Source organism: Neolamprologus brichardi, chromosome 9, assembly GCF_056152115.1.
Source record: "Neolamprologus brichardi isolate AB-2024 chromosome 9, ASM5615211v1, whole genome shotgun sequence".
NCBI classification, from domain to species: domain Eukaryota; kingdom Metazoa; phylum Chordata; class Actinopteri; order Cichliformes; family Cichlidae; genus Neolamprologus; species Neolamprologus brichardi.
Genome location: NC_142112.1, coordinates 32,750,224 through 32,764,773, shown reverse-complemented (window position 1 = coordinate 32,764,773; position 14,550 = coordinate 32,750,224). Strand labels below are relative to the sequence as shown.

Sequence of the window (14,550 nt, the reverse complement as noted above, 5' to 3'; positions counted from 1 at the left end):
AGCACTGCGTGGCCTTTACTCGCTCATGGCTAATTCCTCCTGGCAATCAGTTGTAGAATTTGCTGTTCTGAAGCCCCGGCTAAGGCCAATTATGCTTTATTTCATAAACTGACAGGAAAAAAGAAAACTACCTCACAGCTCTCTAGAGAGCTCAAGGTGACATCTTTAAAATATTTCATATGCCTAAACAACTCTCCAAAGAATTTAAATTAAATTGAAAGGCAACCTAAGCCTCGCATGTAGGAGGCTGGAAATCCTTTCAAAACATCTGAATGCACAACACCTTTTCTCTTCTCTTTCATTTCAACATTAGAGGGGACATTCTTCAACGTGAAACCCTTTCATGGTTTTCCAATTACTGATTATCAGCGCCAAAGTGGAGGTTAAACGCAACGCAGATGGTTAATGTGTCCCTGCAACATGTGAGAAACATTTTCACTGGTGCTCCTGTGGTTTATCTTTGCAGCCGTGGTCATGGGTCTGCAGCGGTAGGACAGCAGCTTTTTGCAGAAAACACAAATCCACAGCAGATAGTCGAGTAGTTGTCTAAAACCCTAAGGCGCCATGTTATCAGCTGTGAGTTCACTGTCTGGACAATAGAAATAATTAAATTTTCACATTTATTGGGGGATAATGTACATTATCTACTCATGATACAGCTCCTAAGTATTTAAGACACTGCCCTATTTTCTGTTGTTTGGCTCTGTACTGAAGCACACTGGATTTTTAAATAACATGGTCTGAGGTAAAACAAGAATCCTACAGATGCTTAGAAAGCCTTTAAAGATATTACATCACTGAATTGCTTAAGTTATAAAAGCATGAGCCATAAATGAATACCTCTTCCATCTTTATTACGCAAATCCTAACAGCAGAACCAAAACATTCATTTTGTTTTGTGGTCAGGACCTTCAGAGCAAATGCAGTCTCTGCTAGCAAGCATGCAAATTCAATGAAAATTAGCCATTAAATCCAGATTTTGCATCACTGGCAGAAACCAATACCTATTAAAATGTAAAAGGTATGTTGTTTGCATGCAGCTCTAGCAAAGTAAACTGTATCAGCAAGCTTGTACCATTTAGGATGTGTTGTTTTAATGTTTAACAAGAGCCTGACACAAGGCGATAAGACCTATCAAACTATCAAATAAACCATCAAGAAATTGATGTGTTTCTGCTTCCATGTTTGTTATTCTAAAGCTGGTCTTGAGATTTCATACTATCATAATTTTAAAAGCTCTTTTGCGTTATCTTAAGCAGTAGGAACCATGTAAAAGGGCTGAATTGTAGCTTGATGTTGATGATTCTTTGTGTCCATCTTGGGCAAACAGGCTAGGAGAATATTATTTTATATGAAGTTCTTGTTTTTGAAGACCCAACAGTGAGAATTTGAAAAGCTGTTATTTTGTTAATGGTGTGTTTAGACCTGCAGCATAGTAAAGTTTTCTATTCAAAGGCACAAATCGACTTGGGGCAAAAGGAGCCGAATATGCATCCGTGCAAGTTCAATATATTTCACCTTTAGTGTTGTGATAGCATATCAGATCAGATTCTCCTGCAGATTGTGGATTTTACTGAGACCACCCACTATCAGCAAGCTTATTGTCGCCCTTTAAAGGAAGCTGAAGGTGTATATTCAACTTTGAGAAAAGCAAAATAGAGGACTTGAAGAAAAGTAAGGGAAACTGTAGGATTTCCTTAGAAGTTCTGGAAATATCCTCCCGTGAACCGATTCCAAGTATTGATTGTACTTTGGAAGGAAGTAATTCTTCCATTGGCTGTTAGGGGCTAATAATAGTGGATTTCAAAATGGTCCAGAAACCCATGAGATGAAACTTCACTTCACATTTGTTCTGATGAGCCATAAGACTAGTCAGACATCAGGAAAGACCTTAAGAACTACAGTAGATTTTCACCAGATACCTGCAGTTCTTTCCAGTGTCATATTTATAGCTAAAGGTGTTTCTATATTAACTCTTATTTCCGAAATCCAGGTGTACAAATGGCTGATGAATAAAAGAATAATCTAAACCTTTTACTGTATCTCCTTTAACCTTCAGTTCAAGTTTATGATGACTTAAATGTGTCTCGGCGTAAATACCAAGTCCTATTCACGAGTTCTGAAAAGACTATAGCAAGCATTTAGAAATGATGTTGTGCAATGTGATCTCTGGAAATGAAAAGAGTGAAATGCATTAAATTAATGGGTTTTTGCTTCCCTTTTTTCCCCTTAAACATATTTCAATCTTCAAACTCTTTGTCTGCTCATTGCATTAGTAATCTAATGCTTCTATCAACAATTCAGGTTTTACATTGGAGAGGCTGTTAGTTATTAAACAGGCAATTCAGTTTGGCCTTAAAACGAACCTGTGGCCTCTTTCTGTTCTGTTTGTTCAGATGCTATTTTACTTGGCGCGGTGGTTGTCCTAACAGTTGGCATAATCTGGCCTAGATGACCTGGTAGAACTCAAGTAAACTCAACACACTAGCAAAAAAGAGGTTTATTAAAACTTTATACACCTGGGCCTTGAAATGTAGGAAGTCCTTCACTTGTAGATTGAAAAATGGAAAAAGAAAGCATGGTCTTACATGAAAGGGAAACCATAACCCTTGACTCTTACATTGAGGGGATCTAGTTGCTGTGGAAGGTTGTGGTTTGGGTCCACTTGTCTCCTTTAGAGGCAAGATCAATACAGCTCAATACTAAGTTATCCTGAGTGCTCTCCAGATGACAAAGCACATATATCCTGGGATGGGATGCCTTTTATTCATGAGGTACTGGCAGAAAAAAAGAAATAAAAGTTGGACACAGCTTCCATAATATCTCCCACTGCTTATAGACTCTGCATTCTGAAACAGCCTGTTGCTTTGGGGTTTGGGAGCTAGCTTGTTCATTCATTACAGGTAAGTTCTCGCTTCTGGCCAACATATTTTTGGGGGTTTGGAGCCAGTAAAATGGTTTTAGCTGCCAAAACCCTTAATTAAAGCTTAAAAATGCAGAGCCTGAGGTTACTGGTTACTGGTAGCTATGTTCATTTATTCTGCCTGTTAGACAAGTGCTTTGTTTTTGTTACTTCATGTTGGCTTCAGTCCTAGAGATTGGTGGTTGGGAATAAAGGTTCACTGAATGGTTCGAGGATTGTGAAAGTGATCTAAATCAAATGCTGTGACCTTCATAAGTCACACATCCATTCTGTCCAGTTGAACACTTATGGATGAGTTTGGACTGTTGTTTCTTGTCATCCTGAGGCATAATATACCTAGTTATGACAGATTCCACCAAAGTCTTCCTGTTATGCACAAGGTGTCCTCTGGCATCAAGTGGTAATGGCTCCATTTCCGAGACCTGCAAATTCCACATTAGGAGATTGGAGGGATGGTGCTAAGCTGTGATTGGTGACAAGCCCAAACCTAGCCTAGCTTCAAGATTGGGAAAATCAGTGCCACATTAAAGGAAAAAAAACTGTCTGCAGTTTGTCATCCATTTGTATGACACCAAATTTATGAAAAATGATAACCTGATACTTGCAAAGTTTGCAGAATTGTACAAAACACACAGAGGACCTTATTTTAATGTCCTATAAGCACAGACCATTGTGGCTCCTCTGTTTTGCCTCACAGGCTATCTTTAAAACATTTGAGGGAAAAGGTATTGGAAGCCCAATTTGCCTGAGTTTGCATGGTCATGATCAGTGACTGGAAAAACTGCACAGTCAAATGTGTGTCTCAGCGAGTAGACACAAACCACCGGGCAGCTGTCATGCATGCTGTTTTAAATTGAAGTTTGCAGTGGGCAGGCACAGTAATGTAAACACTTAATGGAAAATTACCTGAGCAGTGAATATTAAAATTACAAACGGTGCTGCTTGGCATGAAAACTGAGGGAAGTTGCTTCTTTCAAGACGACACCGGTGCACCAAATAAGGTGTTTTCAATCTTTTTAAACGAGTCACTGCTCTGTTATGTGCTTAAATCCTTTTAACTGAAGGGAAAATGTAGTAACAATAAGTAAAATAATCTCTCCTAAGTATGCCAATATGATCTCATTCCAGTTTGTCCAATGTGAGTTTTTGTTAGTACTCTGAGAAGAAGTTAATTACCTTTCTTGAGCAGACAAAATAAACTGTCAGCTGCCACTTTCTGAAATTGTAACAGGCATTTTTGTGTCACCTTTGAAAAATCTACTCAAATGTCTGAAACATGAAGAGAAAAAGCTCACGTAAGTAGCTTTAAAAAAGGAATGCATCACTTTTGTTCATTAGCAGTTGACATTTTGATGCTAGACTCACTAGCTTGACCTTGGCCTCTTCTTTTAGATGACTTCATTCTCATCTTGATTCTTTGATTCTTATTTTGAATTGTTCATACAGCTCTTGTGAAATTCCAACCAACACAAAGAATTGTTTTTTTGTTTTTCCCACAACTTTTTCATCTTTCACAACCATCCAAAGCTCCAAGATTGCAAATATGAAGGAATTTTAATCGATTTTGACTGTCTATCGTGTCATTTTCAGCACTTGATGAAAAAATAAATAAACTGGGTAGGCAAGCAAAACTAGTTGCTTCTACTTGTGTGATTTCTGTAACATTATTTATACAGTTATCTTTGTAATACTTACACAACCTTTGCTACAAAGTTCCTATCCACCATTGCCTGCTGTATTCTTGGGTTGTGTGATCTGCAAAAATAGCCCAAATCTTCACCCCTCCACCACCGTGCTTGACAGTTGGTATTACGTGTTTGTGCTGACATGTTGTGTTTGGGTTTCTCCAAAGTACAGCCAAATACCTCAACTTTGGTCTCATCTGTCCAAAGATTGTTGCAGAAGTCTTGTGGTTTGTTCATGCTGCCATGTTCTCTTTAGATAGAAGGTCCATTATTTGAAATGCTCTATGACAGCGGTCTCCAAACTTTTTTGCACCACGGACCGGTTGTGTCCGACAATATTTTCACGGCCCGGCCTTTAAGGTGTCGCGGATAAATACACCAAAATAAAACCAGTACCAAAAGAGAAGATTTATTCATAAAACATGGGAAAAGACCCAGGGTCTTTAACTATAAAAATAATTTAAAAAAAAAAACAATAAAAACTGATAAAACCCCTGAAAACCATAAATTTCACACCCGAGGCGCAACTCTCGCGGCCCAGTACCAAAGGACTCCAGTCCGTGGCCTGGGGGTTGGGGACCGCTGCTCAATGAGGCTTTTACTGCAGCCACCTTGAGTTGCTTCATTGAGTTGCACTGGCAGCTCTTTGGACCTCATATTGAGAGTTCATCGAAGTTCATCACTTAGAATTAACTCCAGATCTCTGATCTACTTTGTTTGTCATGAAATAACAAGAGAACAGGCCTCAACTGGCCACAAAAGTGCTTCCCAGTTACTTTAGAGCCTTTGAAAACACAGGATTATGTACAACAGCTGTAATTCCTACACAGTTAAAGCAGTCTTTTTGTTAAAGCCCTTGAGTTAAAGCTGAGAGTCTGTGCTTGAATGACAGCTCAATTGTTTCCTTTATAATCCACTGTGGTGGTGCATAAAGGCAAAATTGCAAAAAAGAAAAAAAAGCGTCTTTGTCTAAAAACTTCCGAGCCTGAATCTACGTGGAACCTCTTGCAAATGATATTTTTAATCTCAAAGGTGTTTCTTTCCCTTAAAGGTTAAAAAGTTTAAATTAAAAAAAGGTGTAAACACTTAGTCATTGTAAAATTGATGCAGCAGAATACTTAATAAAATATTCCTTTGTGTATCCGTCACTCGGGCCAGATATATCCGTATTCCCGTATTTGCTGCCGTTAGCCTTTTAAGCACATTCTCCCGAGTACGCCGCCCCCACAATTCACAGCTCTTAATGAAAATATGTGACACAGAAATGTGGAGATCTTGAAACAGAAACCAATTTGCGTCTTGGTGGAGACTTTCACAGAAAGCGGTTCAGAGTGTGTCTCTCTGATTGACACGAGTCCTGAGCACTTCAGTTGTTGTGGTTCCCACTTCCTGAGCCTGGGCTCCCTGTGTGTTTCGCCACATTTGGAGACGACTCGAGCCAAGTTGGCAGCGAGCAGAAAACTCAAATCGAGGCCTCAGAACTTCTCTTTAGAAACTAATGGCTGATGTAGCCAAAGCTGCAGTTTGCTGGTTGAACGCCAAGTAGTAGCAGCTTTAAAAGAGGTTTCTAAACGAGCAGTTTAATATGAAAGTTTTCAACTAGACACAATTTCAAAACTTTAACAGTTTCTTTTGTCTGCTGCTTATATACCTTTAAGCTCGTATCTGTTTTTGTTTGATATTTTTCTTCCTGCTGTCACACTACGCCATCTTATTACAGATCTCATTTTCGAAATGTTCGCTTGTAATTATGTTATCAGATCTCACAGTCATTGTGCTGAAACCAAACAAGGCCTGTCTAATTCCTTGTTACTTCATCGTTATTAATGAAATAACAACATGAGGGCAATTTAATTTCAGTACTGCCTGCAACATTTTCGCTCATTTGACCTAAGTGACAGCATGACACATGCTATGAAAACCATAGTCAGTGCAATTTGGGAACTAAATTGCTGTCCTCACCCAGTTGGAAACTGACCTTGTCTCCTCACACCTCTGCTTCTGTGTTTCTCTCTCTTTATCTGTTCTCCTTGGTCGACTCCTGTGTTTCCCGCTCTGCCTCTCCCTGTACCAGATAACTTCCCACAGATGGCTCATCAGAAGCGCTTCATCGAGCGGAAATACAGGCAGGAGCTGAAGGAGATGAGACGAGAGCGGGAGCGGCAGGAGAAGGAAACCGAAGACTCGGAAGAGTACAGGAAGTGACAGCGCCTTCTTTGGGACAGCCAATCAGGACCCGGGTCCACATTAGGGAGCCTTCTCTGCAGATGTTGCAGCTGTTCAGGCAAGAGCTAGCAAAACGGAGGTGCCACTAGTTGATCGTGAAGATGTAGTAAGGAAGATAGATGGGTTTTAGGAAGGGATCAAGTGGGTCGAAGTGACCGTTAGCACAAATATTTGGGGGGAAACTACCTTTGTGCCCAGTATTTTCAAAGTAAAAGTAGGACAGAGGGCAAAGGGAATTAGAAATGAAGACTCATGCATTTATGTTTTATGCTGTTTATCACTCCGGCTCTGTCAAAGGTGGCTTTATGTTGTCTTATGTGTATGTTAAATATAGAGTGGAACCTTTTTAAAAACAAAGCCACAGCAGGACTTCACCGTGTTACTGGCACATGGCAAAAAAAACCCATTTTTTTAAATGGAGTAAGAACTGTTAAATAAACCATCAGAGCATCTATTGTAAATAAAGTTTCTGATTCTGGTCCAAAAAGTGAGATTTTCTTATTTATTTTTTGCATTAATTGTAATCCCCTCCTACTCAGATCTCTAAACCTCTAAAACAGGATGAGTCCGTTATACTCCCTCACTACAGTGTCACCATCTGTCTCACATCTGCCACTCATCCTCTAATAATCAAAATGTGATTTTTTTCCCCCCTCCTCTACTCTCTTTTTAACCTCTCTCTAAATCCGATTGGCTGTCTAACAGATCTTAATTATAGATTGTCTAATTAACAATTTCCTCAGCTCAGTAGCCTCTGGATCCAGCTATTTAGCAAAAGCCGTCATATTAATAACTATCTGACGTCTAGAATCGGGTCTTTTATACTGAGATTTATTGTAGATAATAAATACGTACCTGTGAGGATGGTAGCTGTCTAGCTTACTAGCCTGTGGCTGCTGTCACATTTCAGATAAAAGTTACATTTTTCTTCATAACTAGAGGGAAGAAAGTGAAAGTGGTCCACTAGAGCTGCCACACAGCTGTCTGTCAAACAATGTTATTCTGAAAGAGAAAACCTCACAGCAGCTGATTTTTAGAGAGATTTGAATGTTTTATGTAAATAGTAAGAACTTCTGCCAATAATTATCTTACTGAGCATTTTTGGCTCATGGAAAACATAATAACTAAAGAATAATCATTTTCTCATTCTTAAAGGTTAAAGCTGTTCTGAATTTGTTCATATGCACAATTTGTGAATGAGGCCAGTTGTCATGGCTACACATTAATGACCAACGACTACAAACCTATTTTAAGTTGAACCGGGAGCGCCGTACTTCACAACTCAAAAACAACTGAGGTTTTTTTGATAAAAAGAACAAATAGGTGCAAATAATACAAATTATATTTTTATTGTTTATTAAAACTCTCCAATTCACTTTTTCTTTCTGACCCTTGTTTTGCTGTAACAGGTGAATTTTCCCAGTGTGGGATCAATAACGTCTCCTGTATCTATGACACAAGGCTAGATTGTTAGTTACTATAAATTGTAATACTGAAAAAAAAATGAACCAAATAAGTTTTAAATGAAAGAAATCAAATTACTGTAATAGCGTCGAGTAACGTAATTTAAAAAAATGTTTATCGTGTATACTTTAAAATGTGTTTAGATGTCAGGTGTCTTTGGTGTTAATGATGATCTGATGATTGCACAGTACATATTATACATCACCATGCTGCCTACAGCCACATTAAAGTGAATGTTAATTTTTTACACCTCAACGGTAAAAGGCTGATGGGATATTGTATTCACCCCGCCGGGCAGTCAGCGTTGACCTCCAACATTATGAAGACGATTGCGCGATTTAAAATCGGTACCATAAGTGAATCTTCAAATCTCACAAGAGGGCAAGTTTTGAGAAGTTTCCCAAGTCTCTCTCATTTTGCAGTTAAATCACCATCCTGTAGTAACTTCAGCGCTATGTGTGGAGGAGTTTCTTGTCGTCTGGTTAGACTCTGAAAGCAATTAATGTCAGTTTGTATGTAGACGACAACAGATTTGCAACAAATAGGAAAAGATTTGTGATTTTCACTGATTTGTCTGAGTTAATCTCTGTATTATCACAAGCAGATTGCATGTAATTAATGACTTGAACCCATTTAATCGCAAACTGATAGCAGATTGACTTTGTCTCATTGGTGTTTTATCAATTTCTCCATACACCAAAGTTGCTTTGAGGAGAACAGCTTACTGACAAGTGAAGTGACCTTGTTAAAGGCAACAAGATCGCGTGTATCTGTAGCATTAGTGTAATCGCTCTAGCTTCTTTCTTACTTGAGTGTATTACAGTTGTTCCTGCCTTCGCTATCGGGAGAAAGAGGACATCAGCATCACCATCTGCAGTAGCTGCCTCGGGTTAAACAAATGCCTCACGTTGCACCTTGAGACACACAAATCTGTGAAATATTCTGGAAGAAAACCTCATAAAGAGAAACGAGTGGTTGATTTTAAAGATATTTAATTGTGTCATATAAATATTCAGTACAAAATATCACGGTTTACAAAGCAGATTGATGGATGGCCAGTGATGCAGGGCCCCTTACAAGTACCACGACCTCTCAAATTGTTTCTACATTGACAGAACTGCTCAATCACATTGTCACCAACATAATATAGCGTAGTAGAGTTGAGCCCCGAGAGCGACCATGTCTACACATCAACAACCACAGATCTATTTTATCTGGAGAAAGAGGACATCAGTGTCACCATCTAGTTGCCTCAGCTTTAAGGGAAAAAAAATGATGTGGCAGCATGGTTTGTTTGGACGTGTAACGTTTTCGACGACTTTAACTGAGCCCGGCGCCAACGCTTGTAGACAATTACACTCGCCGTAGGAAAACACAAGTACGGCTTCGTGATGGCGATATGCTGACATCCTGTATGAAGACAGAAAACTGTGACGACTGAAGGGGAAAAAAATGGTTTTGGTGAGTGCTGCTGTCATGTTGACTTTCATTTGAGACCTCGCATTGCACCTGGAGGCGGAAAAGCAGTTTTCTTATACTGAAGGGTCTTTAAACCCATTAAATGCTTATCATAGCAACGTTACCACAGTCTGAAATGGCCACTTACACAACAGGAGCTCCAGCAACAAGCTAATAAACAAAACAAGGCGGCCAAGAAATAGAAAAGAGAACTCGTGTATATGATATAAAGAATTTTCCAACCACTGTGCAATCAGCTGGCTCGTGATAGAGGGGAAAAAAGTAGCACTATGGCAATTATGCCATTGTGTTTTGTTATTACTGTTTCAAATGTCTGATAAATGTCAGCCTCTTCACTGGTTGGCCTTTTGCTAAAGTGAGGGCAGAGCTTGTTTTAGCTGGCCTTTTTTTTTTCCTGTTGATATCATTGTGCCCTCCTGGTTTAGACATTTTCTCTGTTTCACAGCTGTGTGTTTGTAGTTAGGCAGCTTTTAAAGTAATTTCCCAATTTTGTTGTGGTAGAGATCATTTTCACAAGTTTCCTCCTACTTTTGAAAAATTAAACCTTTGTGATCTTGCTGCAGGATAATGTTTTGACCTTCTCTCTGAGCCGAGGACACACCTCTGGGCTTAAGAACCTAATTCCACACCACGCAAAGGTCAGGTGCCCCTTGATAAGCATGTTTATGGAAAGGGCTGTTAGTCCCACAGGAAATCAGTTGGGTAAAGCCTGAACATTTGAACCAGCTTCATGTTCAGCACTACATACAGTACACGTAATGAAGGGCAAAGGAAGAGACTAAAATAATGGAAGGGGTTTTTTTAAAGGAAAATACTGGTGTTCTTTGCTTTTTGGCACATTTCTATTACTGTACTGCTATGTTACATTATTATACATTCTACAGTGCAGGACGGAGCCCTTCTCAGGACACAAAATCTTAGCTAAATAGTGTTTAAGGTAGGTAGTGTGACACATTTATCACTCTTTTGCAAAAGAGTGACCGCCCTATTTTTTTTAAGGGCTCTGGACGTATGTTTCCCATTCATCTTCTTCAATGATCTTTCATAAAATTAATACACGATAAAAAGTTTTAAGCCTTGAACCTAGCCAGTCAGCCAGTAAAGTGTACCATGAACATAAAAACATTTGATTTGGAGAAAAAAAGAATTCTAATAAATAAAAATTGGGGAAAAGATCACTACAAAAATTATCAAATTTAATTGTTTTTGTTAATACAGTGTTGTATAATAACACTTTTGAATATATTGGTTACTTGTGTTTTGTGTGTGTAGTAAAGTAAAGCCTAGTTATCGATGTTTCATCCTGACTGCCATCACCTCTTTACAATTGTTAGCAACACTTAACGGGAAAAAAAGTTATTGTCTGACTAAAATCAAAAGTGACATTTAAATAGTTACTAAAAGTCTCAGAAAAGAGTAGAGCTAGCAACTGTTCGTTAATAGAGCAAAAAATGCTATTAGCTAAACAGAATGGATGAACAGCTAGCTAAAATTATAAATACAGCAGTGCTGATTTTTTTTTGTATGGTCTGTTAACAGTACAAAACAACTGATAGCACAACATAATAGAAATACAGAAAACAGTAGCTAGTTGAAACTATGGACAAAGCATAGTGGGCTTTTTTTGGTTGAAGTGTAGTTAGTAGCTATGTTGTTAGCTAGCACTATGAATTAGCATAGTAGCAAGGTGAAAGACTGGAAAACCATCAAGTGTTAGCTAACAGTACAAAGAAAGTTGTTAGCTTAAAGGATAGTTGGCTGAAATTAGGTATTAATATAATGCATTTTCGCTTAAGTACAGTTAACAGTTAAATTATTAGCTAACAACAGTTAGCAAAAAGACAGAAGACTGGGGATATGTCAAATGAAAAAGGATGAAAACCACTGATTTAGCCTTTTATTTTTCCTTAGTGAGAAGAGAATGAAGTCTGTGGAAGCATTTTGCTGTTTTCTTTGTGTGTCTGTGTTTATTTTGCGGGGTTCTTTTTGCTCTTTTTCTTTAAATTTAAGGCAACTTTCTTGATTCGTTTCATGAGCTATGACGCTTTGCGTGAAGATGTAAAGCTTCACATTAATGCAGACTTATTTCTTTAGGCTCCAGTCAATATGTCCCTATTGTTTTTGCTGCTTACATTGATTCAAGTGCTACCTTTCCTTTCACTCTCTCATGAACAGATAAAACGAGCCATTTAAGGGAAGAAAATAAAATTGCATAATGAATTTTAATGGTAACTGTCCACAAGATGTTTAACCTAATCTAATTTAATGCTGTAATTTCAGGCTCGGTGGCATCCTCTCAGCATCTTCCAACTGTGTTTCTGAAGTGAAGTGAGCAAAAAGGTCCAACAAGACCAGTATTTTCCACCTAACTGAGCCCGACACATGTTAGACTTGTGGATTTGCATTGCAGCATAGAAAATAACACTATTCTGTGCACTTCATATTTCACCCTGCACAGAGAAAAAAAGACTGCTGACAACATTCAGCTCAATAAGGAAATATTTGGTATTTCAGCCCACCTCACAGCAAATGCTTTAAGCCGTGTGGTGATGAAAATCAAATACTGTAAAAATGATAAACCAGTGTGTTTGCAGGTGTTTGTAGTAGCAGTCCTTTACCACCGCTTTATATAAGCATTAAAGAACAACCACCACTTTTCAACACCTGCCACAACTAACTCAAAATTTGATGTTGTATATCTCCCCCACCTTGTGTGGAACCATATTTTTCATTTTCTTGTGGCTCAAACTCAAACTGTGGCTAAGTGTTTAAAGTGAGGCAGCCATTGCTGAAAGAGGGGATTGTTTGGAAGATAGAAATCCCTAGAAAAACAAAACAACTGTACAGCGTATTGTATCATATTACCGTACATACACAAGCTAAGATAGAACTCACAATATGCAGCATGTTTTTGTCCCAGAAACACTGAAAAATACATAGGCATATCTGTTGGTTTACAAAACTGCTTGTTGAAGTGTCCGTCACAGGCAGCTTTGGAGAAAAAAGAAACAAAGAAACAAAAAAATATCGGTATAGATATATTTGGGCCTCATGTACACCCCATATACACACACAAAAACCAAAAAGTCTTGACACAAAGTCTGTTTTAACTGTGCCCTCGCAAAAACGCAACTAACACTGACTGGACACACAAAGCCTACGTCTGGTCACCGGAGGGGACAACTGAACGGTGATCGAAGGCGGTGAAAGAGCACTCGGACAGACGGCGCTCGTTTCTCCGTCCTTTCGACATTTCACTCGCCACACATGCACCAGAACCCTCCGGATGTTTTCAACATGTGTTTGGGATTTTTGTTTTTTCTCCTTGTCTGTGTGCCAGGTTCTCGTTAGGAATCCCTGTCGCTGTCGTCGCCCCCGTACAGGTCCGCTAGTTTCTTAAACCGGGGTCCCCACTCGCTCAGGTAGTTGTAGTCCTGGTCACTCTCAGTGGTCACTGACTCGAGCGAGCTGAGGGACTCCGCTACAGAGCCGTTCCCCTCGTAGGCGTAGGTGGCCAGGGAATCGTAAGGCGGCGCCGTCGGGTCGCTGTCGTTGTCCTGGAGCCTCTGGTTGATGAAGTCTCTCACGTCCCCGTTATTGTCCCGAGTTGGGGGCAGCACAGGCCGTCGGATCGGAGGGTAGAAGGCCTCGGGGACGATGTCTCTCCTCTGTTTGCTCTCCTCAATGGCCTCCGGGTTGCGCAGTGTGCCGATATCAAAGGCCTGGGTGTCCTCCTCTCCGCCCCCTTCGTCATTGTAGCTGACGACGTTGTCCCTGACATCCTCTTTGGAGATGATCAGAGGCTCCTTCTTCCTCTGCCTCCTCAGGGCAGCAAACAGTACCACGATCACTGTGTGGAGAACAAAAACAAAGAGAACAAATATGAGAGTTTGGTGACTTTTGCTGTTGTTTCTGTGCTCTCTCTCCTTGTTCTGAAGGCCAGTGACTGTCCTGGGGGAATTGTTGATGTTGTGTGAGTGTGCACTGATGTTCAGGGACTTTGTCTGACTTTGTAGAGCAGGCACTGCTACCACAAGGATGCATTATGCATCTCTCGCTCCTCAGGGCCGCTGCTGCTTAAGAACATAAAGGAACCCCCTTTAAGAACATAGCAGAATACATTACGCGCTAAAAATGCAACCTCTGTACCATTAAGCATGACATTCAAGGGATGGTGTGAGGGTTACTTTTAATCCTCAAGTATTCAATTGGTGTTAAACAACTCAGGGTTGTTTAAGCGTTATTTTTGAAAGAAGTTCAAATTTCAGCAAGTTGAGACAGTCTAAAACTATATTTGTTATCATTTTATATCTTTTATGTTTTCTTGGATTTGTCTTACGTACTTGGTGACATACGCTCTAACCATAAGGTCTTATAAAAGATAGCTACTGTGACAACCCCTATATTTTTGTGACGATCTTCTTTTGAAACTGCAAATGAGCGTTTTCACTCTTGCTTTCTTGTTGTTTTAAAATTGGATATCATTAGCAAGGAGCAGACTGTGAGGCTGCACCCTTATTGGCTTACAACTTGTGACAGACAAGCCCATAGCCTGTAAAATCCTCCTTTTTGAAACATGGAATGACCAAAGTTTAAAAAATGTAGTCAATGTTGTATTCGTGCAACCTGAAATGAGTGACTAGCTCATAAACTCATCAGTGAAGTGTTCACTGAGTTTGAGGCAGTGGGACAATTTTAATAGACTTCTCTAGGACTGGAAATTTTTTTTTTTTGCAACCACAGGTAAAACTCGTTGGTGGCCATTTAAAAAGA

The 14,550-nt window shown here is 39.5% G+C and overlaps 2 protein-coding genes across 7 annotated transcripts in view; one reads left to right on the top strand and one right to left on the bottom strand.

Moving 5' to 3' along the window:
- drosha (drosha ribonuclease III) overlaps nt 1-7,321 on the top strand; it is a 146,820-nt gene extending 139,499 nt beyond the window's left edge. For all 6 annotated transcript variants that reach the window (XM_087846311.1, XM_087846310.1, XM_087846309.1 and 3 more), the window contains one exon: nt 6,683-7,321. In XM_087846311.1, the coding sequence (XP_087702437.1) occupies nt 6,683-6,813 (131 nt within the window). In that variant the 3' untranslated portion in view covers nt 6,814-7,321. The remainder of the gene's footprint in view (nt 1-6,682) is intronic.
- A 1,952-nt stretch (nt 7,322-9,273) lies between these two features.
- LOC102797967 (cadherin-10-like) overlaps nt 9,274-14,550 on the bottom strand; it is a 79,083-nt gene continuing 73,806 nt past the window's right edge. Inside the window, exon 12 of the mRNA XM_087846307.1 lies at nt 9,274-13,627. Within this exon, the coding sequence (XP_087702433.1) occupies nt 13,125-13,627 (503 nt within the window). The 3' untranslated portion in view covers nt 9,274-13,124. The remainder of the gene's footprint in view (nt 13,628-14,550) is intronic.